This window comes from Macrotis lagotis, chromosome 2, assembly GCF_037893015.1.
Source record: "Macrotis lagotis isolate mMagLag1 chromosome 2, bilby.v1.9.chrom.fasta, whole genome shotgun sequence".
In the NCBI taxonomy this organism is placed as follows: domain Eukaryota; kingdom Metazoa; phylum Chordata; class Mammalia; order Peramelemorphia; family Peramelidae; genus Macrotis; species Macrotis lagotis.
In genome coordinates, this window is record NC_133659.1 from 262733252 (window position 1) to 262759670 (window position 26419).

The following is a 26419-nucleotide window of genomic DNA, read 5'->3' on the forward strand; positions in this document are numbered from 1 at the left end:
AAAAGCAAAGTTCACATTCTTAGCTTCTTTAAAATTGAACATAAAATTGTTAATTTACATCAAACATAAAATTCTTAATTAAACACTTCATTTCCCTTAGAACACGAGCAATGTCTCCACTGCTATCTTTAAACTTTTATCTCCCAGACCTCTTTACCCAGATCCTCGAAGGATCCAATCTCATACACATGATAAATTTAAAACCCCAATGCAATTATAACTAAACTTCTAACAGTTTAGTTTGATAAAAGCTTTCGAGTACTTTATACAAAGAATCCAGTATTCACATTCCAGAAACTCCATCAAAATAAAAATGTAATGAACTAGAGTTTTGTCCCAAAAGAAATCAGTAAATTTCCCTGATAACATATGTTTTCTTCTTAGTTTTATGTATGTATGTGTGTGTGTGTAGATGAATACATACACATGCACATATTTTCTTCTTAGTTAACCTAATACCACTTTCCTTTAACTCAAAGGTGTTTCGATACAGTTTAAAATCCCAAACCATTTTAATAATCTAGGTTATTATTTAATTCCTCCCATTCTGTACAAATTTTGTCAGAATGTAACAAAACTAATAACCTTCTTTTAAACCCTCACTGAGATGACCAAAACTCCAATTCAGAAAGATGGTGAAAGTCATCATTCTTAGGCCATATAACCAGAGCAGAGACATTCATTAAATATTATGTCCTTTCAATAAATGTAACTCCTAACCCATGGATTTTATATTCTCTTCCTTTCCCAATCATATATCTTGCCTGCGGTGGGGTCTCTTTCCTTTTAAGGCTTCAGTACTTGATATCTCATGCCCACCCCCATGGCTGGGTGAGACACACCTCAGCCAGATTTAGTTTAGAGTTCAAGTCTTAACCAGTTGGCAGATAGGATCAAGGCTGCCTTGCCTTCAGTCTACCACACCCTTCCCCCAATCCAGGGAGAAAATAAGGAATTTTTCCCAAACAGTCATAAGAATAAGCAATCTTCCCTACTATAACTTCTCAATCTTTTCCTTAAAAGTTCTTTCTCTCTTCTAACCAGTCCTCAAACCACAGTTTTTTTCTCTTTAACTCAACCCACCAGGACATCTACCACCTCAGTGAGCCAGTGGCTGCCTTGCTCCTCAAGTGTGGAGGCAGCCATCGGCTTTAAAGATTTGGGGGAAATTCCTGGCGAGGGAACCCCAAATCTCCCTCCTTTAGGACACCCTATTATTCTCTGGCCTCTCCTTCAGGATAAATCTCCCAACTGGAGGACTTCTCAGCCAGTTCAGTTTGGTTTTGGCCACTGATGCCACCCTTGAAATCACTCGTTTATGTCCCTTCTACCCCAAGACATTTTGTTTTTGTTTTTTGTTTTTTTTTTAGGGTGTTTTTGCAAGGCAAATGGGGTTAAGTGGCTTGCCCAAGGACACACAGCTAGTTAATTATTAAGTGTCTGAGACCTGAACCCAGGTACTCCTGACTCCAGGGCCTGTGCTTTATCCATTACTCTACCTTGCCGCCCCTTACCCCAAGACATTTTAATCACTCTCAACTCCAGGCTAATCTTCCCAGTAATTCCTTGAGATAGTTCCCCAGCAAAGAACACTAAGAAAGTGGGCTTGAAATCAAGCCATTTGCATGGATTATTTTCATATGTTCTTCCTGGAAATTATCAGATAAAGAGATTTACATTAATATTGAGGGCGAGCACCCAAATTATTATAAGTGACTCATGAATACTTAGTCCAGAGTGGTTAAAATGGTCTTTGTTATTAAGATAACTTGGGGCAACTAGGTGGTACAGTGGATAGAGCAGGAGCCCTGGAGTCAGGAGTACCTGAGTTCAAATCCACCCTCAGATAATTTATTACCTACCTGTGTGGCCTTGGGCAAGCCACTTAAGCCCATTGCCTTGCGAGAGAGAGAGAGAGAGAGAGAGAGAGAGAGAGAGAGAGAGAGAGCTTTATAAAATGGCATAACTCTCAAGATAGGAGTGATGGGGCCATTATGATCAGTTTTCTGGGCATAGTTCTCTATTGCTCTTCAGAATGAATGGAGTAGTTTACAACTACACCAACAGGGCATTAATGTCCTAATCTTCGCACAACTTCTCCAACATTGATCATTTTCCCTTTTTCTCATTTTAGTCAGTTTGATTGTGAGGTGGTTCCTCATAGTTGTTTTAATTTCCATTTCTAAATGAGATGAATTTTGCAAAGTACTTAGCTCAGAGCCTTGCTCTTACTAAATACTAAGAAATGTCTGTTCCCCCCTTTTTATTTGCTTTTTAAATATTAATGCCAGAATCATAATCGTTCTCTTCCTACCCCTCAGGACAAAACCATTGAAAAACTCCAGAAATCTTTTCAAAGGCTTGAAACAATTAAAGAGAAGCCATCTAAAAAGGTGACCAATTTGAAAACAACATTAAACTACACTGAGCCAGAAGCCAGAGAGGACAAAGAAAGGGCCTATCAGAAGCTGGAAGCTCTTACTAATGAGCTATGTACAGTAAAAAGAGAAATTGAAGCAGTAGTAAAACGAGCAAAAGAGGTACTTTTTCCCCCGACTTTCAAAAAAGAGCCTTTCTATTAAAGTAATGTCTAAAGAAGTAGTCACAATTTAGCATTGTGATTAAAAAACAGTTTCTCATATTTGTTGCTTAGGGAATTATAGTCTCATTCAATTACTGTGGAAATCTTTATTTTTCAAGGATTCATTTTCTCTCATATGATGGTTTACTAGAAAACTGTTCTTTCTTCGTTTTAAAAAGTCTCCATAAGATATTGTATCTTTAGATATGTTCCTTAATACCTAATTCAATATTTATTAGACAGCTACTGACAATAGTCAGTACCAATAGTTTTTACTTGAGTAAATACAAAAACAATGAAATTAAGTACATTTTATATTAAAATATATCATGATACTCAGTACTCTTCCTATGCACTCATTATGCCTAGTATTATTCAATTCAACAAACATTAATCAACTACTCATATGGTCACACTGCATTTTACTAGGAGGATATAAGGCAGCTGGGTGGCCGAGAGAGTTCTGAGTGTGAAGTCAGGACTTATCTCCTGAGCTCAAATCTGGCCCCAGATACTTATTAGCTAGCTAAGCAAGTCACTTAAGCCTGTTTCTCTCAATTCTTTATCTGTAAAATAAGCTGGAGTAGGAAATGGAAATCCCAGATGGTGTCATGAAGAGTTGGATATGACTAAAATGACTGAACAACAGTGGGGCATAGCATGTAGATAGATGAGCAAATATAAGGCAATTTGAAGGGGAAGTGTGCATTAACAAATGGGTTTTGTAAGAGAGATACAAAAAGGAACTTGAAGATTTTTGAGAAAGGAGTGATAGAGATAGTGATAGCCTTAGGAAGACTTATTTTGTGAACTATGTCAAGGATAGATTGGAAGAGGCAACAAATGGAAGCCAGGAAACTAATTAAGACACTCTTACACTATTGGAGATGATGAGGTTAGTGGTTGCATGAATATAGACAAGAGGATGCAAAACAAATTTTGAGGCTAGACTCAACAAAACTTGGCAAAGGACTGGAATTCAATTGTTTTTGTTTCATACAGTTCCTTCTAGATTGTACACTCCATGAGGAGTTTCTATACAGGGGTTCCAAAAGTCTGAATAGCTTGGAGATTTTGCAACTTATTCTCAGCAGTGCAATCCAAGACAATGCCAAAGCACTTGTGATGAAAAAAATGCTATTTACCTCCAGAGAAAGAACTTTATGGTATCTGAATGCAGATCAAAGCATACTGGTTTTTTATATGTTTTTTTTGCAAGGAAAATGGGGTTAAGTGACTTGCCCAAGGCCACACAGCTTGGTAATTATTAAGTGCCTGAGACCGGATTTGAACCCAGGCACTCCTGACTCCAAGGCCAGTGCTTTATCCACTACACCTAGCCGACCCAAAAGCATACTATTTTCCACCTTATTTTTTTCATGGGTTTTTTTTTCCCTTTGGGTATGTGTTTTTATTTACAACATTACTAATATGGTAATATGTTTTGCCTCATTGAACATTTATGAGCATATATATCAAGTTGCTTATCATCTCATGGAGGGAAGAGTTAAGGGAAGAAGGGAGGGGGTAAATGAATGTAAAATATTGCCCTTATATGTAACTAGGAAAAATGTAGTTTTAAAAGATAATCTTTTTATATTATTTTTATTATTAAAACTTAAAACTACCATAAGTCTTTTCGAAGAGACTATATTTACTATAGTAAAAATTCTACTATTGGGCATAGAGTAAAGATGCCTAATGAATTTTGAATTAGATATTATGAAATATGTGTGTGTGTATATATATATATATTATATATAATATATGTTTATATATATATACATATGCAATATCATTTTAAGGAGACTTAATATCAGAAAAGAACGCTTTTTGAGGAACTTGGTTAAATGCTGGTTTGATGTTCTATGTTACCATTGTTCATAAAAAAAAGTATCTCTCTTGTGGAGTTGTCTTAAATGAATGTTAAAAATCCTGTGCCAATGATGCCAGGAACATACTGGAGAACGAAATGTCAAACCTCCTGTTTTTTTTTGCCAAGAAAACTCCAAGGATAAAATCCATGAGGTTAAATAGTGTTGGACAAGACTAAGTGACAACATCAGCAGCAGCAGCAGCAATATAAAATAGCACTGAATTTTTTTCTAAGAACCTGCAATAACCAATGTCAGAATGCTGCAAAGAGTCTCTAGAAAGTATTTAAGATTGATTTATAATAATCATTTAAGGAAAATAAATAATAACTGCAACCTAATATATGTTCTTCTTTTGTGAGGCTCAAGCTCTCTGAGAGGAATATTTGATTATCTGTTCTCTACTACAAATATTCGTCATTACAATTTTAAATCTTGAAAACTGATAACTTTAGGGAAATATATTTGAGGATTGAAATTTTTCTATCACCAAGTATCATGTGATAAATTCATGTTTATCCAATGATTATTTGAATGATAGTAGAATATTTTTTCCTTGTATATTAGTTTCATTAACTTTGACTTAAGAAAAAGATAATATAATTGAGAGTTTATTAATTGCTCTTCCCCTTATTTGACATTAGGGGGCGACCTTGTAATAAAGGAAAAATATGTCTTAGCAAGTTAGCAGACAAATGCAAACCTAGGTCATAACGATGTTAGTAAGAATAATCATGAACTATGATTTGGATAAATTTCCAATTAAATATCTCTGGGCGTCAGTTTTCTCAAACATTCTCTCATTCTACTCCACCCCCAGAGTCCTCCCCAGTTTCAAATCCTATAATCCTCTGGAATTAAATAGTATCTGCCTAGTTCCAAAATAATAAGAAATATTCTTTGGGTGACCCACTGTGGCTTATAGTCATTGTAAAACTTTTATTGGAAGTTAGGCAAATTTTTCTCAGGGCTTTTACATAAAATTTCATGGTCCCTCTGCTCCATACATCTATCTGGGTAGACACATTTATATGTAAGTCACATTACCCAGAATTTATTGTGCTAATGATATGTCTGTCACTATGCTTAACATGGGGAACTTAAAGAAAGGCAAAAGCCAGGTCCTTCCCCTCAAGGAGCTTACATCCTAATGTGGGGGGCAACAAGCAAACAATTATGTGCACAATTCAATCTTTTATCTCAGATAGTAATGGTAGGACTATTTTTGAGAGGGATCCTTAGAAATGTGTCCTTCCTTAACAGGGAATATTTGAAGAACTATTGTGGGATTGTAAATTTTTAGTTCTATCCATAAGGCTGGTAGTAAAGGCTCAAATACTTGCAATTTCTCTTTTCAGTCTCCTTTTGACCCACCCCTTGAAGCAGACTCTTCTCCAAACTCCATGCTGTACTTCAAAAGGGGAGCTAACTCAGTTCATACTGACTTTGCAGACCTGCTGGTGAAAAACAAGACTCTTCAAACAGAGGTGTGTGGATCATTTACAAACAGAATTTTCAGGGAAAATTATTCCTCAATAAATGTGGGAATAAGACCTAAATCTCTCCAAAGAGAAGCTTTGAATTTTGTGAATAGTGAGGTGGTCTTCAGGTAGAATGACATATCCTGAAGAAGGAACAAACGGCTTCTTGGCAGGCATGAACCAAATAAAAATAACTGACAAGTATGTAGAGCTTTAATTTTTTTAGGTGTTCCAAAGCGTTTAAGGTCTAAAACTGCACTAAGACTTTTGGAATATCCTGAGTGGAACATTATATAGGCCTACTACAACTTTATCATGTAAATACTATAACACCCTTTGAAACATTAGGAAACTAAGGTAAGTGATTGACCAACGATGTCACAATTGGTGTGTGTTAGAGATGTCAATTGAACTAACTTTCTGACCCCATACCCAGCACTAATCAATCATATTAGGCTGTCTCTCCTCACCAACCTGAGCAAAATGACCTACTGAATTTGAGATAATCCCATGAACTGGAAAGGATGAATATTCACTTCTAAATTTTAACTATATATCAAACATCTACTTGTATCAGTGAATGTTTATTAGTTGAAATAGTAATATCAACAGATAGGAAAAAAAACAAGGAAAGCTTTTCTAGGAAATATTGTGCCTCTTATTTCCTGTTACAGGAAGAGGGGGGGAGAGTTGAAATTAATTATTAACTTCAATTTACAAAAAGCTAATCGGATACCTGGGCTCATATTGCAAGGAGATCAAAGACAGAAAAAGCAGCTAGGTGATGCACTGGATGGATTGCATGGCTTAGAGTTCAAATAATAAGTGCTTGAGGCTAATTTTAACAATACATACAAAGTGAATGTGTTTATATATCATTGGAAAAATTTTTTAATTAAAAAAGAGACCTTTGAGATCAACAAAGTCTAAAACCTTAACTCCTTTTCCTTAGAGTTCTGAACCTAGAGAAAAACTCATCTTCCCCTAGTTCAAATCTGCCCTGAAATATTTAGTAACTGTGTAACTCTGGGTCACAACTCTATTTGCTTTTTCTGTACAATGAATTGGAGAAGGAAACGGCAAAACATATTTTTGTATATTTAGCAGGAAAATTGCAGATGGAGTCTTGAGGATTCAGACATGACTGATTGCTTGTTGATTCTGTTGTTCATCCTTCATTCCTTTGAATATGACCAATGTCATCAGGAGGGTGATGTCTTGACTTGCTAGTGATTTGATTTTAAGTGAGGCAGAGCAATACAAAGTCATTAACTCCAGAGTCATCACAGATCAGGGGGCAAGACATAGGTCAGGACTGGAGGAGACCTTGATCTTTTTAAACTTTGTCTGAGATAACATCAATTCAATAGCTACATGTTAGAACAAGACCAAACAAAAACGATAAATGTCAAAATATGCATTGTGGAACTTATTTTTATGGTAATATAGAGCAGGAAATAAAGTAGATATTTGACAATTGGAGAATGGTTCAATAGATTACAAAGAAGCAACAAATATGGAGATTTCATATCGACATAGGAAGACTTAAATGAACTGTTACTATATTGTAAAGGAAACATATTTAGGAAAATAGTGCATATGATGACTTAGAATAATATAAACAAAGAACAATAAAATTGAATGTTGTGTAATTACAATGACCCAGTTGAACCTCAAATAAAAATTGAGAATATGTCCTTCCTTTCTTTCTTTGCAGGGGGTGGAGGACTATGGGGGTACAATTTTGTAGACCTGGTTGATAACATTATTTGTTTTGTGGAACTGCTTTTCTTTTTCTTTTTTTAATAGTTGCTACTAGGAAATGTTCAATGAAGGTAGGAAAAGATAATAATAAATTAAAAAGTAATTTTCAAAATTTTTATTTTTATTTTTTATTTTATTTTTTGAAAGGAAATGGGGTTAAGTGGATTTCCCAAGACCACACAGCTAGGTAATTATTAAGTGTCTGAGGCCAGATTTGAACTCAGGTACTCCTGACTACAGGGCTGGTGCTCTATCCAATGCGTCACCTAGATGCCCTGTTTATTTTTTTTTCTTTTATAATATTAAAAGTTTTAAGACATCTTTTTGAGGCTCAAAAGAATGATGATGAATGAAGTAACCAAGGTCTGCAGCATACAGGTATTCAAGGAAATACTTTAATACCTTAAAAATGTATTTGACCGTTTTTATTTTTGTTCTGTTTCCAGGGAATTTCAATCCTGCTTTAGACAGTTATCTAGCTGTGTGACCTTGGGCAAGGTTCTTAATCTTTTCTCTGTTTCAGTTTCTTAGTCTATAAAAATACAGGTAATAAAAGTCCTTACTTCACAGGGTTTTTGGGAAGATCAAATGAAATAACATAGTAAAACTCTTTGCAAACCTTAAATGCTATACATAATATTAGCTACTATTGCTGCCACTTTCAGCTGTCAACCAGATGGCAAATTCTTGAGATATTATTGCCCAACTCTTCCTAGGATCTCATCTTACCAGTCACATTCATGTGATCCTAGTTTTCTCTTATCACCAATCCAAAATCAGTAGTAATAAGTAATTCTCTTTGTATCTTTATGCTATTTACCTTTAAAAATATTACTTTATTAGCTTGGATAGGTAATAATTCATTATATTGTTTCATTGTATTAATTATCCAATTCCTTTTAAATATAACTTGAAAAAGGACAGTAATTGGACAGCTAGGTGGTCCAGTGGATAGTGCACTGACCCTGAAGTCAGGAGGACATGAGTTCAAATCCAACCTTAGACACTTAATAATTACCTCTCTGTGGGACCTTGAGCAAGTCACTCAACTCCATTGCCTTGCAAAAACCAAAAAAAAAAAAAAGAAAAGAAAAAGGACACTAAGTACCATGGACCAGTTATGTAAGAGAGAAGTGATTGTTACATGCAAAATTTTTCTTTAAAAATCATTGATGTCATTTTCTGGAAAGCATGATAAAAAGAGGCAAAAGATAATGTTTCTTAGCCTCAATTTTCTTATAAGCAAAATGATGAATTTGGACTTATCTCAAAGGTCTCTCTCTTTTTTTAAAAAATTTTTTTCCAAATTTATGAAAAGATAGTTTTCAACATTCATTTTTGTAAAATTTTTCTCTCCCCACGCTAACATGGGAAGTAATCTGATATAGGTATTACATGCACAATCATGTTACACATATTTCCATATTAGTCATGCTATGAAAGAACAATCAGAACAAAAGGAAAACCATGAGAAGTAAAAAACAAATTGAAAACCCTGAAAATATTTTTAATATGCGTTTGGATCACCTACCACCCCTTAGACCCAGAAACCACCTGACCCTATGTTCTGGGACAGGCCATCCAATCCCAGCACCTTGCAAGAAGTAAAAAAGAAAATGTGTTATATCTGACCACTCTCCCCCCATGGTCCATCTTCTCCTCCATCACTCACATTCTCCCGTTCCCCCTGTCCCCCCTTCTCCTTCTTACTCCAGATGTCTATACCCCATTGAGTATATATGCTGTTTTCTCTCCTAGCCACCTCTGATGAGAGCAAAGATTCCCTCATTTCGCCTTGCTTTCCCCCTTCCATATCATTGCATTAACTCATTGTAATAAAGAAAAATCTTATTACATGAAATATCTTGGCCTATTCCCCCTCTCCTTTTTCTTTCTCATGTTACATTTCCCTTTTTTCTATTGACTCCATTTTTATAGCATATTTTATCATCAAATTCAGCTTTCTCCTGTGCTTCAACTATAAAAGCTTCTTCTACCTGCTCTATTAACTGAGAAGGTTCATATGAGTAGTATCAGTGTCTTTTTTCTATGCAGGAATACATGCAGTTTAATCATCATTAAGTCCCTCATATTTTCCCCTTCTCCTCCAATTTCTGTGCTTCACCTGTGTCCTGTATTTGAAGACCAAACCTTCTGTTCAACTCTGGCCATTCCAACAGGAACACTTGAAATTCCCCTGGTTCATTGAAAGTCCATCTTTTTCCCTGGAAGAGGACATTCATTTTTGCTGGGTAGTTGATTCTTGGTTGCATTCCAAGCTCTTTTGCTTCCGGTATATTATATTTATTATATTCCAAGCACTATGAGTTTTTTTTTTCTTTTAGGTTTTTGCAAGGCAAATGGGATTAAGTGGCTTCCCAAGGCCACACGGCTAGGTCATTATTAAGTGTTTGAGATGGGATTTGAATCCAGGTACTCCTGACTCCAGGGCCAATGCTTTATCCATTGTGCCACTTAGCCTCCCCCACTATGAGCTTTTAATCTAGTTGCTGCTAAGTCCTGTGTGTTCCTGACTGCAGCTCCACGATATTTGAATTGTGTCCTTCTGGCTGCTTGTAATATTTTCTCTTTGACTTGGGAGTTAAGGAATTTGGCTATAATATTCCTTGGGGTTGGTTTTTGGAGATCTCTTTCTCAGGGAGGGATAGGTGGATTCTCTAACTTTCTATTTTTGCCCTCTGCTTCTAGGATATCAGGGCAATTTTCCTGTAGCAATACTTTGAAAATGATGTCAAGGCTCTTTTCCTGATCATGACTTTCAGGTATTCCAATAATTTTTAAATTATCTTTCCTCAGTCTGTTTTCCATATCAGTTGTTTTTTCAATGACATGTTTCACATTTTCTTCTAATTTTACATTTTTATGGTTTTGAAGGAATGAGTCCTTATTTCTCGTAAATTCATCAATCTCCCTGAGTTCTATTCTTTGTCTGAAGGATTTGTTTTCCTCAGAGAGTTTTCTTATCTCTTTTTCCATCTGGTCAGTTTTGCTTTTTAAAGCATTCTTCTCCTCAATAATTTTTTGAACTGTATTATCCATTTGACCTCAGCTGGTTTTTAGCATGCTATTTTCTTCAGCATTTTTTTTTTTTGGATTTCCTTGACTAAGCTGCTGACTTCATTTTCATGTTTTTCCTGCATCTCTCTCATTTCTTTTCTCAGTTTTTCTTCTAACTCCCTCATTTGATTTTCAAAGTCTTCTTTGAGCTCTGTCATAGTCTTAGCCAATTTGTGTTTTGCTTGGATGTAGGAGCTTGTGCTTCATCTTCAGACTGAGTATTTTGATCCTCCTTGGGATCATAGATAATGTATTTCTCAATGGTCTTCCTCTTTTTACTCTGCTTGCTCATTTTCCCAGACTGGCCCTGGTTTTGAGGTGCTTCCTGAGCTTTTGGGACACTTCCACAATGGTCTCAGTGTGTGAGGCTCTGTCCTCCCTCCTGGTCTGTGAATGACCATATGTGCCCCGCTCTGCTACGGGGCTGAGGTGGAGGGGACCCCTGCTGTTCTATGGGGGGTCCTAGACTGTGATCAAGATCTGCATGTGTTCAGAGCCCCAAAGTCCTGTTCCAAGGGGCAGAGCTCTGCAGTCTCTCTCTTCACTCCCCTCCCTAGGTTCAATGGGCTCATGCCCTGGGGGCTCCTCCTTACCTGCTCCACCTGATTCTGTTTCCTGGATCTGGGCTGTGGTGGCCAGTCTGTTTGCTGTGTGCCCTTAGGGCTGGGCTTCAAGTGCTTGCTCTGGCAGAACTACCCCTGCTGTTCCCCCAGTTTGTGACTGGTGCTCCCCAGGGCATAGGTCAGGAAACTCCCCCAATACTGGGAGACTCAAGTTCTGTTGCTCTGGTGGGCCACCCCTCTGGTGGGCTGTCCCACCAACCCTGGGGAGCCGAGACTTTCTGCTCTTTTCCAGGTTACCTTGAGTAGGAGAACTGCCTCACTGGGTCCCTCTGGGGGTTTTGTCTCTTGAAAATTTAGTTAAAGTCCTTAGTTTCCAAGATTTATGAGAGCACACCTAAGACATGATCCACTCTTATCACCATCTTGGTTCTGCCCCTCTCTACTAGACTTCTTAAGATGGAATAAGATATCCTCCTCTTTCTTTCCCTGGATACATCTAAAGAAATAAAAATCTGTGGCTCAAAGAACCTAGTCCTTAGGTCACTTTTCTTGTTAGGTATTACAATGCTTTTAATTGATGCAATTTCTTCCAGTAACAAAGTGTTACTGAACTTTTACTTGTTATAAAGAAAATGTTCTTTTACAATTTTTAAATTAAAAGTAAAAGCAAATTTGTCTTTCTCTTCCTGTAACTCGTTCTCAAGATCACACTCAGTCTAATAAAGAAATTTGAACTGAAAAATTAGATTAAGGTTTCATAGTTAAGAGCCAACTAAATGCAGTGGTAGCTCAATTTTCCTTCATTTAGAGGACTTTCTTTGCTTGCTCAGACACAAGGAAGCAGAGATTTCAAAATTTTCCCCAAGGATGAGTTCTGATAACCTATTACTTTCAAAATGACCAACTCTCAAGATCTATTAATCCATTCATATTGAACTTGGTGAATGTTGTACCAGGGTCTATGGGAGGAGAGGACAGTGCAGTAGGAAGGGACATTCTTTGCTATTTACTGTAGGGTGAGATTAGAAACCAAATCTAAAAAGGACAGGTGTGATGGGGGTAGCCATAGAAGAAGAAATTAATTGGGAGAGGTTGGGGTACTTATCTCTGAAAATACTAAATCATATATTTTTAAGAAAGAAAGAGAGGAAAAATAACATTTATTGAGCAAGAGAAAGAGGGGAAGGAAAAGAAAAGAAAAAAGGAAGGAAGGAAAAGAAAGATGGGTCTGAGGAGAGAGGTACAGGAAATTCGGGGTTGATTAATAATGATGAACATGAGTCCAATTATGTCAGATTTAGGAAGGTGACTATTTCCTTAATTGTTGGGTTCAAAGCTCATAGTCATCTTTACCCAGAATGAAAGTGGGACCATAGCAGGCCATAGCATGACTGGCTTAATTTATACTGTAAGTTTACATTATGGAAGTCATCTTCAAGTCTACTATCAATATTCTTTTCTCTATAAATAGAGATCATGACATAGTGTACATGGATGTAAACTCACTATATTTAGGGATTTCTTTAATCTTTGTATCCATAACCAAGAGCCTGGTTCTTAGTAAATACTTTTTGATTGATTTCTTGGCCATAAAGTAAAAAAAAAAAAAGATCCCTGTGTCGTCCCTACTTTGAAATCAACCAGTCGTGTGACCTTGGGTGTCCCTCTCTAAGACTGAACAGGAAAAGAAGGTATTGATCTTCATTGAAAGATGAGATTTCTTGCTGTGAGTTCCTTATACCAATGAACTCAGAGTTCTGGCAAAAAAAAGAATCTAAGTGATAATCTCCTAGATATATATAAACTACCCTCCTCATGGTAATGGAATCTGTTCTAGAATTTACAAAGGAGGGTATAGCTAAAGAACTAGCTGTCTGTGATCTTGAATGAAGCACTTCCTAGATTGGATTAGATATCTCGTGAAATATATTCCCTGATTTTATCCTCATTTTTCTGCGATATCTATAACTGGACACTAATAGTCAACAGAAGAATTTTTTTTTTGAGATTAGAAATATCCTTCCTCAAATTCCTGAGAAGGGATTTGATCTAGACAATGTCATTACTTCCTCTTTCCTTTTTGGACCCTTAAGAACCTCATAAGTATTTGTGTGTGTGTTTCTTCATTTTTTCCTTTTCTTTCATTTCCCTTTCCTTTCTCCTTTCCCTTTCCTTCCCTTTCCTTTTACTTTCCAGTATTTTCCCTTTTTTTGGCTTCTTCCTTTCCTTTCCTTTTTCTCTAACTTTTCCTTTCCCCTTCTCTTTTCCTTTTCCCTTCCCTTTTCTTTCCTCTATTTACTTCAGTTTCTCAATTGTAAAATGAGTTGGAAATGGAAATGACAAACCACAATCGTTGCTAAGAAAACCCCAAATAGGCTCAAAGATAGTTGTAACAAGATGGAAATATGACTCAACAATTGCACCACTTAGAAAATTAGGGTCAAATGGCACATAAAATTTCTAGAATTGGAGTCCATAACTTCTAATGTGATGAAGTAATGTTGAAAAGATACCACTGGCTATCCTGAGACACAGGATAGGGAGAGGAAAAAAAGAAAAATGGAAAACATTGAAAGGGAGAGGAGAAAGAAAACAATGAGAACTTCTTGGAGTGGAGCGGGCAAGTACTTTCCTAGGATGATAGATACTCTGAGGTATCTGATATAAATGGTAGCTACAGTTTTAGAACAACTCAGGGATGAGGGAATGTCGACTACAGGGATACTTTTGCTCTTTTATTTCTATTTATTTTGCAGAAGCAGCACAAAATAGCTAGGAATTAAGCCATCCTACCAGTGAGAAAGAGACAGCTAGATGATTCAGTGAATAGAGCAATGGTTTGGAGTCAGGAAGACCTGAGTTCAAACCTGATCTCAGACACTCATTAGTTGTGTGACCCAGGGCAAGGCAATGTTTGCCTTGATCCACTGGAGAAAGAAATGGCAAACTACTCTGGTGTCTTTCCCAAGAAAACCCCAGTCTCAAAGAGTTGTCAGTACAGAACTGCTTCCCAGGGTTTTACGAGGATCAAATGAGATGATAACTATAAAGTGTTTAGCACAGCCACAAAGTAAGAGGAATATAAATGGTATCTTAATTATTATTAGAGAAAAGAAGCACACATGCCCTTTTCTTTCTTGTCTATTACAGAAGGAAATGTCCTTAAAATATGGAACTAATAATTTTGCATGTCCTATCATATGTGATCACAGCTTAAAAGATCAGAGATTTTGTAGGAGAGTCCAGGACAGAGTCAAGTTCAGTTCAAATTGGGAGTATCATATTCAATCCGAGATGACACATTTTAGAAATGAATAGATGAGGTCGAGGTACCCCTAGATGATGGCAATCAGGATGGTAAGCTCATGCTATACAAGGAAAGTGACCTGGGGGAGGGGAATAGAGGAAATGATAATTCTCTTAAATCCTTTGAAGAGTGACCATTGGATTAAAATTGTTCTGATTGGCACCTAAACAGATAAAACTTGGAGCTATGGGTAGAAGTGAAAAATTGGCAGATTTGGGCTTAATGCTAATATAAAACTACATTTATATAAAAAGCATTAATATAAAAATATAGAACAAATACTTAATAAGTAGAGTTAGCCAAAAGTATGATAAACTTAAAGAAGGTCTTTAAACTGATGCTGGACGATGACTTGAAGGAGAAGTTGGAGAAAAGAATTCTTGGTCAAGTATAGATTGAACTAGATATGAACTTCCCAACTCCAAGATACTGTGGTTCAGTTAATTAAAGCTATAATTTTGAGAGCTTTTTAGTCCATAGTAGGTAGAAATAGATAGTAGAAATGGTAACATGAATAACTTCACTCATGAATTTGTATCTCATTGGTTGGCATGATTTTATTTTTATAATTTGATTATTTTTTTAATACAGGGAGGTTTCAATTTAGTTTATAAATATCAATATCCACTTTCTAGTCATTAATTTTTTAAAGTTCTCATTAAAGTTTATTTAAAGATTTCTATTATGAAGGTTAATACCGTCTTTATATTTTTCCTCTTCCTAAATAGGTAAGGAATCTTCAAAACAGGCTTCTCATGAAAGAATCCTCATTGAAAGAGATGAAATTTGAACTAGAAAAGTACAAAGAAAATTATATCAGACAGTCCTCCCAGAATCTGACCTTGAAAGATCATATCAGGGATCTAGAGGAGATCAATGCTTCAGCCTCCAGAATAAAGTCTTTGAAAAATATCAGTATTCAAAACCTTGAAAAAGGCAACTGGGACTTACGTCAAAGAGTGGCAGAACTTGAAAGCCATCTAAGGTAGGGTGTGTTTTCTAATTGCTATCCACATTGGGTGATATGGTGAAAAATTCACTGACAGGATGGAGGAGACTTGGCTCTTGGTCCTGCTACTGACTTGCTTGATGACCTTAGGCAAGTCACTTTAACTCTCTGAGACTCAGTTTCCTCACCTGTAATATAAAAGATTGAACTTGTAAAGTCTAAAAGGTCTGTAAAATTGCTTTGATTCTACAGACATTTCATCATCAGCCCTGGAGTCAGGAGGAACTGAATTCCAATCAGTCCTTGAACACTTGATGCTTACTAGTGGTGGACAAGTCCACTTAACACTTATTGTCTCGCATCCAGGGCCACCTTCATTTGTCCACATCCATATCCAGCCACTGGATCCCCCAAAGGTTCTAGAGGAAATTTGAGGCCAGTGACTTAGCACAGCTTTCCATCACTCACATCCAATTCATGTACTTTTCAGAGCATCACCTCCCTGATGTCATGGTATTTTCCAAGAACAAAACATCATCACAATCAATAGCATTTAAATTACATCAAATTATGCATGCTTTTGGATTCAGCATTATGTAAAATGATTATTCCATTTCTTGATGAGTATTAGAGATGAAAGATTTGAAACTGTACCCTGGGCTAGGCTGTTAGGAAAAAAAAAGTACCACTAACCTTTTCTTGGTGTGTATGTATGTATGTATATATGTAGAAGGTATGGTGAGGTAAGGGAGTAGATTTCAGACCAGGTTACTTATAACAGAAATACCTGAGGAAATCCCAGGAATTACAATCATAGTAAGGCTAAGGAGGAGGAGGCCTAGAAATGATTCTGTCCAAGTCAGTTACTTGAATTGTTTCAGCTTTCTATTTCTAATTATATGGTGGTAATGTCCCACCATCCACCAGTCTGATTATTCCTCTGAGATTCCCATTTCCCACACTGTTTTAGAAGAGAAAATACTTAGGAACTTAAAATTGATTTGGGTACCAAACTAGAATCAAGAGATCAATATAAATTTAAGGATCAGTAGGTGGGAGAAAAGGATGACTCTTTCTGGTTGTCCAGATACTGTGAAAGGAGAGGAGCAAAGGACTGCTTAAAGGCAACAATCATTAGAATGACCCCCTATGTGGCAGATCATCTCTAGAAGGTAAACCACATTTTCTAACAGCTTAACTTTTGCCTGAGTACAATGTCTGGAACTGGACAGTCCCTCTATGTGGCATGTTGAAGGCTTCCATACAAATTCTAAATGAAAAAAAAAAATAGAGGGGCTGCTAGGTGCAGTGGCTAGAGCACTGGCCCTGGAGTCAGGAGTGCCTGAGTTTAAATCCTGCCTTAGGCACTTAATAATTACCTAGCTGTTTGGCCTTGGGCAAGTTACTTAACCCCTATTGCCTTGCAAAAACCTTTAAAAAAGTACACAATGAGTCACTATTCACTGTTTCTTTCAACAAGTGCTCAAGTAGTCTTTGTGTCTATATGTCAAATTACTATTCTTTTAGAAGTCTGTTAGTTTAAATGGGAAAGAAAATGACCAGTAGAAGTTCTTGTAGAAGAGACTCTGGGCAATAGATTTTTAAAGACAAGACAATGATGCCCTAAGGTAGAAACCTTTTTTTTTTTTCTTGGCATTTCTTGTACTATTCCTAGTTTCTCCTCACAAATGGTTAATTTGACAACTGTTTAGATATCACACAATCCACATTCCTCTCATGGAACATGGAACATTCTACTTTGAAGAAAAAAATTATTCTACTTAGCATGTAAGAAATGTGTAAGATTAAGACTTGTTATTATCATCCACAGAGTACAGTTTATTGAAAGAGAAAAGGCTGAACAAAAAGCAGCTGGTTTGGAAAAAAAGTTGGTGGATGCCATACACAAATTAGCCTCTTTTATGAATCTTGATATGGAAAGGGAAGATGATTCCCCAGAGGTTTTAGTGAAGAAGGTAAGAACATTCTACTCTAGATGAATTTATGGAGAGGCAATAATTTTATTCTATATTTTTACTCCTGTCATATTTCTAATGAACTGGCTTGGTCGAAAAACTGAACAATTACCCAGTGACAATGAGTTATCTTTTCCAAGTGAAGAACAAGTAGCTGACATGTTCCTTACCATAATTTGGAACCTTAGAATTTCTTCTGTGGCACCACAGGAATTAATCTGATCTTTTGGGAGAAGGTAGTTGAAAAACTTCCCTAGGTATTCTCCCATCTCTCAGGCACCTTTGGAAATAGTAAACTAGTGGTATAGGGCATAATTCAAGGAGGGAGTGGGCTAGTGGAAGAAGCTCTGAGAATCAGAACATTTGAGTTATAGTCTGTGTTTAACTAGTAATATTAACTGCCTTAGTAAAATAAGTTAATTTGCATTACATTTTTATCTAGAAAATTAGAATAAAAAATACACTTTCTTCTTTGTCATAGAATTTGCTATAAAGATAAATATTAAGTGAAAAATCACTTTTATACTTCAAATATTTTATTATTCTCTTCACTGTTACTATCATTATTATTATTATCATCACTATTACGAAGTAGCTTAGAGAACCAATTTAACAATAAAAATAGAGAAGCCGAGTGACATAGTGAATAGAGTTTAGGTCTAGAGTCAGGAAGATTCATTTTCCTGAGTTCATATCCAGCTTAGACCCTAAATGGTTGTGTGACCTTGAGTAAGTAATTTAACCTTATTTGTCTCTGTTTCCTCATATGTAAAATGAGCTAGAGAAGGAAACAACAAATTACTACACTATGTTTGCCAAAAAATAACCCCAAAACCCAAACAGGGTTACAAACAGTCAGAAATAATTGAAAAATTAAGTAAAAAGAATTAGTTTTTCCTTACAAGACTAAACAGACTCCTTTGAAATTTTTATCCATGAAGGCCCCTGTCATATCGCTCTCACTCTTTTCTAGACTATTCTGTTTAATTATGGGCAGTTAGATGGAGAAATGTATAGAGTACTAGGTCTGAGTCAGGAAAACCTGTGTTCAAATTTCACCTCAGATACTTACTGTGTGACTCAGGACAAATAACTTTACTTCTGTCTCAGGAACGAATGAGATAATGATTTTAAAATACTTAGGACAGTGTCTGGCACATAATAAGATTATATAAACCTTAGTTTTATATTATTATTATTATTATTATTATTTTATACTCCTAATACTTATGTATAATGATCTTACCTTCCTTCATTGTCCTGGTTGACGACTTCTATATATATTCTACAGTTTATTAATCATATCATGTGACCCTCAAGAATTCAGCACAATGTTCCAAACCTGACTTGATAGACTGGAGCCTATCACCTGCTTCACAATTCCTTGTTTGCAATGTGCTGCAGATCACTCATACCCACCAATGCTTATCTCTATGACTCAGGATCACATGGCAGGATTTTACATTCTTCCCTGTTATATTCCATCTGATGAGATTCAATCTAATGTTTTAGCTTACAAAACTCTTTATGGCTCCAGACTCTTATCTAGTATGATAATAAATTCTTCCAGCTTTTTATAAGTCATTTGATTAAAAAAAATTGTTAAGCAACAGGAAAGCAAGTGGAGATCTTTGGGTTGCTTTTCTACTGATCTTTGTGTAACCCTTTCAAAAAATTAAATGGAATTAATTTGGGATATATTTTATACTACTCTGCTAGTTTTAGGTCTCTATTTCCCCATCTTATTTTTTTTAGGTTTTTTGCAAGGCAATGGGGTTAAGTTTCTTGCCCAAGGTCATACAGCTAGGTAATTATTAAGTATCTGAGGTCACATTTGAACTCAGGTACTCCTGACTCCAGGGCTGCTGCTCTATCCACTGTGCCACCTAGCTGCCCCTATTTCTCATCTTATTAAGGAAAGGCAAAAGGCTGTTCAACTTTAAGGTTTCCAGTTAATCAAAGATACTCTGTGCATTGTACATGTAAAAAGAAACCCTAAAATATTCTGATTCTATTATTTAACCTAGTATTATACTAGAATAAATAATATCCAGTATTAATCTAATCAGTATTAATCTAATCAGGTATGCTAAGTCACCAGGAAGTGATAATGTACAGATTTTATTCCCATACCCCTTGAAAAAAGATTGGATTAAGATTTAAAAGATAGGTTTTAGTTCTGGTACTTTTTACTAACTTTTTGTGTGCTTTTGAATGTTTGCTTGGGGAAGAGAGGATTCAGGAGAGTTTTGAGGTGTTTTTGACTAATTTATATATATATATATATATATATATATATATATATATATATATATATATATATATATATATATAAAGGATTGCCATCAGAAAGTAGTGTTCTACTTAGTGCCAAAGGGAAGAATTGACGCAATATAAATAGAAACTTTCTGACAGTTAAAATTTTCAAAAGAAGAATGGGTTACTTTAGACGTAATGAGCTCTCTATCATTGGAAATCTTTATACAAAGTATAGATGGCCCCTTGACATATTGTTGAGGGAATTCATGCTTAAGATAGGAATTAGACACTACCCATTAAAGTCCTAACTAATTCAATAGTTTTGGGTGCTTTTTCATTTAGAGGCAGCATAATAGAGTGAAAAGAGTGCCAACCAGTCTTAGGAGGCCTAGTTTAGAATCCCAGTTCTGCTACTGTGGGACTATTTTTTTTGTCCACAAAATAGTGATCTCTTAAGCTACCCAAAAGATCTACTATTCAGTAATATTTGTTTAGGGACATAAATTAAACATTTTCCACTTTTCTCTTTTTTCTTTCCTTCCTTCCTTCCTTCCTTCCTTCATTCCTTCCTTCTCCTTTCTCTCACTAAAGATTCAATTTGACTACATAGACAATTCACCAAATCAATTAATTTCAGAGGCAAATGTTAATTTCTAGTTTAAAAATTCATAACCTGAGCATCAAGACAGTTAAGAAAATATAATTTATTTCCAGTTTACTGAAGGAAAGAAATCCCCTCTAGAGAAATGAATTCTCTGGGTATAAAGGCAACCAGACCTGAGACAGGGATAGTCATCTTCCTGAGTTCAAATGTGGCCTCACATCTTATTAGCTGTGTGACCCTTGACAAGTCACTTAATCCTGTTTTGCCTCAGTTCCTCATCTGTAAAATGATCTGGAAAAAGAAAAGATAAACCATTCCAGTTTCTTTGCCAAGAAAGCCCTAAACAGAATTATGAGGAGTCCAACACGACCTGAACAATTGTACAACAATATGTTCTTTAACTAAGGATAATTTAGTATTCAGCATAAGGGACCATACAGTTTATAACTGGATTGCTTAAGACATTTTTGATTAAATATTTGGAGATTCCTTGGAACCCTGAGACTACAGACAATACCCATCAGCAATTGTATGGTTTCTGAACATGGAACTGAACAATTCAGCCCCGTCTGTACAATGTCAACTTCCTCTGTGGAGCAATGCTTGTGGTTCAGGATAAATTTATCTTAATTTCTGTAACCAAGAGAATGAGATTCTCTTTTAATCCTTATATGTCTATGGAGGGCTGAAGGGAATTGGGACTGGGTCTTGCACTAGTTTGGACATAGCATATTGTAATATGATAAGAATTGGCTAACAAATATTATTCCTATATGAGATATAAGATTCTGAAATCCCATGTTCTCTTTCTGTAGAGAAATAAAACTAAAAAAGATACCCACCGTCTCATCAACAAGAAAAGGGACGCAGATTTGTATTTGTCTTTGTGGCATAGATTAAAAGGATATAGGTCATTTCAGAAATAAAGTACAGTAAATGTACTCACCAATATGTAAATATCAAATTTGTGAACTATCTTTGTGAAAGATAAATTGTGTGCTATCTCTTCTTCTCACTACCAGAGGCCTCTCAGCAACCTGAGCCTGACTCACCAACAGAAGATTGAAAGTCCCAAATGTTAATTGGTGTCTAGCTAATCTAACACTTCACTATTTCCTCCTTCCTTTCCCTCAGCAACATCATGCATATTCCATATTTCTGCTTTTCAAATTATTCATTACTCAGACCTCATTTAATTCCACCTCCAGTAATCTCCCTTTGTTACACAAACACAAGCAAGCACACCCATACTGATTGATTTCCAGATACCCATTTACCTCCTTTCCATTTACCTTAATTCCACTGAAGGTGATTTTTTAAAAAGTTAAAGTGAATTAAAATGAAATTTTTATGTATAGTTTTATGATTCCCCCTAAATTAACTGTAACTGAAAAACCAGGATCATTATGAATAGATTGGTTAAGCAATTGTATGAGTAGAACAATTAAAGGAATATCAGAAATATTCCCTATTTTCCATAATCTACAGTACCAGAAGGTCAAAGTCTTTTAGAGTAAATATTGCCCTCTGATTTGAGTAAAGGGTTGAAATTTTTTTTAAGTACAAATGCTTAAGACTTGTAAATATTTTTAACACTTTGATAGAAATTAGCTTATCAGATTTTCCAACTGAATTAAGAGTCTTGGATTCCTGTATAAAGGAGAGTCATTGAAAAGGATAGAATAAGCTTAAGAAAGGAGTGTTTTTCTCTGTTAAGTCATGATATTTACTTATATTGAGTTTGTAATACATTTAAATCTCCAAACATTTTTCCAACATGATTTCCTTTCTAGCTGTGTCTCTTCACATCATACTATATTTATCTATAAATCCTTATCAATGCTTTTATGTTTTGTTTTTTGGGGGGGTTTTGCAAGGAAAGTGGGGTTAAGTGGCTTTCCCAAGGCCACACAGCTAGGTAATTATTAAATGTCTGAGATAAGATCTGAGCCCATGTACTCCTGACTCCAGGGCCTTTGCTTTATCCACTTTGTCACCTAGCTGCCCCCTATCAATGCTTTTAATAAACACATTGAAACATCTATTATGTACCCTCACCAAAATTCTCTTTTGCAATAAAGTGGGAGAAATAACTAAAATAAACCAGTGCAAGAACTGTGTGGTCTATATACCACAGGAGTAAGCATGTTTTGCTATTAGTTCTCTCGAACTAAGATTAGACCCTTTTCTATAGTCCTAGGATTTCAGGAGATCATTGAGTAAACCAGTTCTGTAATCTAATATACTAGCTATTCCTCCCTGTTTCATGTTATCCATACATTTAATTAAGCATCCCACTTGTACCCTTTTCAATTCATTAATAAAAATGATTGGGACAGAGTCAAGGAGAAGCATTTCATTATAAATGTCCCTACAGGTTGACATGATATCTCATTTTATAGTCTTCCTGGTTCCAATCAACTTCTAGCATTCAATCAACTTACAATATGTCACAATGCCTCTGTGTCTACCTAATCACATTACTTCTTTTCATCATGTCTCCTCAGAGATGGGGAAGGTGAAGTCACTAGCAATCTCTAGGATTTCAGGTGCTATAAGGTAGGGGCCAGAGCCTGTGATTCTAGAGAGATCCTTCTGCCATTCAAAAAGACCAAGCTTTACTTTCTTGGCTACCTCTTGTGGAATCTTCCAGTCAGGTGAAAAGATTCTGCATCTCCTCACCCCATGCAAGTAGTACAGCTCAGCTTTCTCTCAATCAGGAGTCATGTTTTCCCTTACTTGCAAGTACACAGATTACAGAGCTACTACCACTCAGCAAATCTAGCTCGCCTGCATGGACTAAAGTTATAATACCTTTATATATACAGTGATTACATAGAAATAGAATCTGAGAAGAGATCTCATCTAATTCAGACCATACCTGGACAGAAAGTCCCTCTTCAACATCTCCAATAAATGAACCAATTAATGGACAAAATATTATTGTGTTTCCTGTTTGCCAAGCACTATGCCAAGTCCTGTGAATACAAACAAAAAGCATGAAGAGAGAAGTCTTCTCAAGGAAATCATACTTTAATTGGAGGAGATAATACATGAAGTTCAGTTATTAGGTAAATGAAAAGACATGAAGTCTAAGAAGTTCAGGCATGGAATAAGTCAGGGAACATGGCAAGGTATCTACCTGGAGTACTGCGGATATGCAAGTAGGTAAGATGACAGATAATGGCAGAGACTAGTAGGATACTTTAGGCAGGGCAGATAATGGCCTTCCATTGCACCAGAAGGAATTAAGGTTGGTAACTGCTAACTCACTTAAACTATTTTAGTGGTAAATCAGTTCAAACTAGTTTGGGGGTGGGTTATACTGGTGAGGGCAAAGAGAGAAAGAAAAAGGTAAAAGATGATCTACTGGCTATGCAGGATGGCATCAGTAGAGGAGGCAATTAGAGGAGGATGCCTGCAATGGTGAGCTTCCAACCCAACCTTGAAGATCTTGGGTTTTTTTGCTAACTTGTAGTAGTCACTGCTCTCTCTTCAAAGTGCTCACAAAATTTTTTTAAATAATTCATTCTCAAATTTTCCTTTAAATTTATGGCAAACTTCTTGTCATCAGTTTCAAGCATTTATCCTCTTACTCTTTTTTGAAAATAGGAACTATGTTTGATTTTCTCTAGTCCTTGAATGCCTCTTTTCTCCACTGTATTCTCTCACTGGATCATTGTAAGTAGAATATTCCCTCTTAAGTGTTAGTATCAGGGTGGCTGGGTTGTGCAGTGGATAGAGTACCAGCCCCTGTAGTCAGGAGTACCTGGGTTCAAATCTGGTCTCAGACACTTAATAATTATCTAGCTGTATGGCCTTGGGCAAGTCACTTAACCCTATTTGCCTTACAAAAACCTAAAAAAAAAGGAAATCATTAAAACAAAGACAGACTATTAAATTACCCTTAGACTATTCTTAGAAGAGGGAGAGAGGCCTTGCATTCTCAGTCATACACCCTCCTGATTCTATTAGGTAGTGAAATAATGGACTATTTCCAGAAAGACCTTGCATTGATTCTGTTAGGGAAGGAAATAATGGAATACTTCCAGAGAAGAGACCTTGCAGTCTTAGTCACCTATTTGATAATAGACTGGGAGAACAGTAGCCTGCCTTCTCTTGTTTGATAAGTACTAAACTAAGAAGGTAATAGAGGTTTTTTTTTTTGTTGAAGACCTTGCATACTCAGACATTAATCCATTTAGATAGATAACACAAGGTCATTTGAAATCATCTTCTGATACCCTCACCATCTGCATGGTGAAGTTATATTCTTTGAAAACATTTTATTCTCTTTGGTGCTGGGTGGATTTTTCACATAGAGTTTGTAACTCTGAAAACCTTAATCAGGTTGGAAGAGAGGAGGCTATGGAGGGAGCAGTCTTGCTAGGCCATAAAATCTTGATTGTCACCTCCAGGCAGCTCCTTGATCTTTACTACCTTTGTGAGACTTGGAGTATGCTCTTTTCTCAAGAAAAGCCAAAATAAACTTTCCTTATTGCTCAGAAGAGTCTCTCTGTTTTTTTAATGGATTTTTATCCCACACAGTTTATGGTGAATTTGCAGGGAATCTTAACCCCCTCTCTGAGTCTCTCTTGAGCATAAACATAAGCAGGCTCCATGCTGGGATGTTTTCAACAATTTATGATTAAGTGCTCAGGTAGATCCCTTGAGGAGTGAGGGAAAGAACCTGAAGAGAGACTTAGCTTGAGCAAAACTGAAAGCCAGAAGACCTCCGGAGGCAGGACTATGAGAGGGCACAGGAGAAGACCCAGGAATGGGTCCCTAAATTTGTGTATAGGATCCTGGGTGAGCCACCCTTTGTCATCCCATTAATTTGGTACAGAAAAAAAGGACAAAGAAGGAAATACTCCCACACAATTAAATTGTTGAGGCCATGTAGTTAGAGTCCATAGGGCCAATTCCCAGGGGGTTAGAGTCCATAGAACTGTCAGGAAATAAATCTGCTGGAAGAGATTCTGGGAGTCCGTAGGGCAAAGCAGAAGGGTCTGGAAGTGCCAGCTGAGAGCTCTGGGGTTTAAACAAAGTAAATAAATAAATCTTCCTAGGAGAAATTCCAAAAGACAGCATTAGGCTGTAAAAATGGGAGGGTCAAATCCAAAGCACAATTGTAACAGTAAATTATTGCAATCTTTCCCTGAAGTGCTGGGAGATAGTCCCTTGGGACTTAAACTTAGTAATTGGAATAAGGAACTAAAATATCAGGGAAAAGTGCAGAAAATGATAAAATGCTGTTGACTGTTTTGTCTTCCCCACCTTTTCACTGTAATATGTTGCTAGAATGTTTTCTCTTCCTCTCCCTCCTCCCCCCTCTGGTGCTTTTCTCCAGGCCCTTGTCTGGTCCCTTTTTTTTTTTTTTTTGATCTGTTATCTCTCAATCTTGGGAGAGAAATGGGAGCAAAAATTGAATTTATTCAGGAAAAAGGGACTAATAATAGATGTCTTTCATGAAGACTTAGTAGAATAAGTATTAAAAGGGATCTGATTTTGAAGTTAGACAGGAAAAGAGACAATGAAAATTACTAAATATGTTAAATAAAGAAATCATAGAAAGAAATGTAATTTTAATTTAAAAAAAGGTTTTGAGTAAGTAAATCCAAGAAAGTAAAGAGAGTCAGGTTTATTTATTGATCAAGATAAAGAGGGGAAGGAAAAGACAAGAAAAGAAAGGAAGGAAGGAAATGAAAGGTGGGTCTGAGGAGAGAGGTACAGGAAATTCAGGGCTGATTAATAATGATGAACATGAGCCCAATCATCTCAGATTTAGGAAGGTGACTATTTCCTTAATTGTTGGGTTCAAAGCTCATAGTCATCTTTACCCAGAATGAAAGTAAATCTATAACTTGGGACCATAGCATGCCATAGCATGACTGGCTTAACTTATACTGTAAGTTTCAATTATGGACATCAACTGTAAGTCTACTATCAATATTCTTTTCTCGATAAATAGAGATCATGACAT

General features: G+C 36.2%; 1 protein-coding gene across 1 annotated transcript in view; it reads left to right on the forward strand.

Annotated features, from left to right (window-relative positions):
• Nucleotides 1-26419, forward strand: part of LOC141512215 (coiled-coil domain-containing protein 170-like) — a 46659-nt gene that overhangs the window by 1380 nt on the left and 18860 nt on the right. The window contains exons 2-5 of the mRNA XM_074221045.1: nt 2322-2540; nt 5814-5942; nt 15377-15633; nt 17429-17573. Of these exons, the coding sequence (XP_074077146.1) occupies nt 2322-2540; nt 5814-5942; nt 15377-15633; nt 17429-17573 (750 nt within the window). The remainder of the gene's footprint in view (nt 1-2321; nt 2541-5813; nt 5943-15376; nt 15634-17428; nt 17574-26419) is intronic.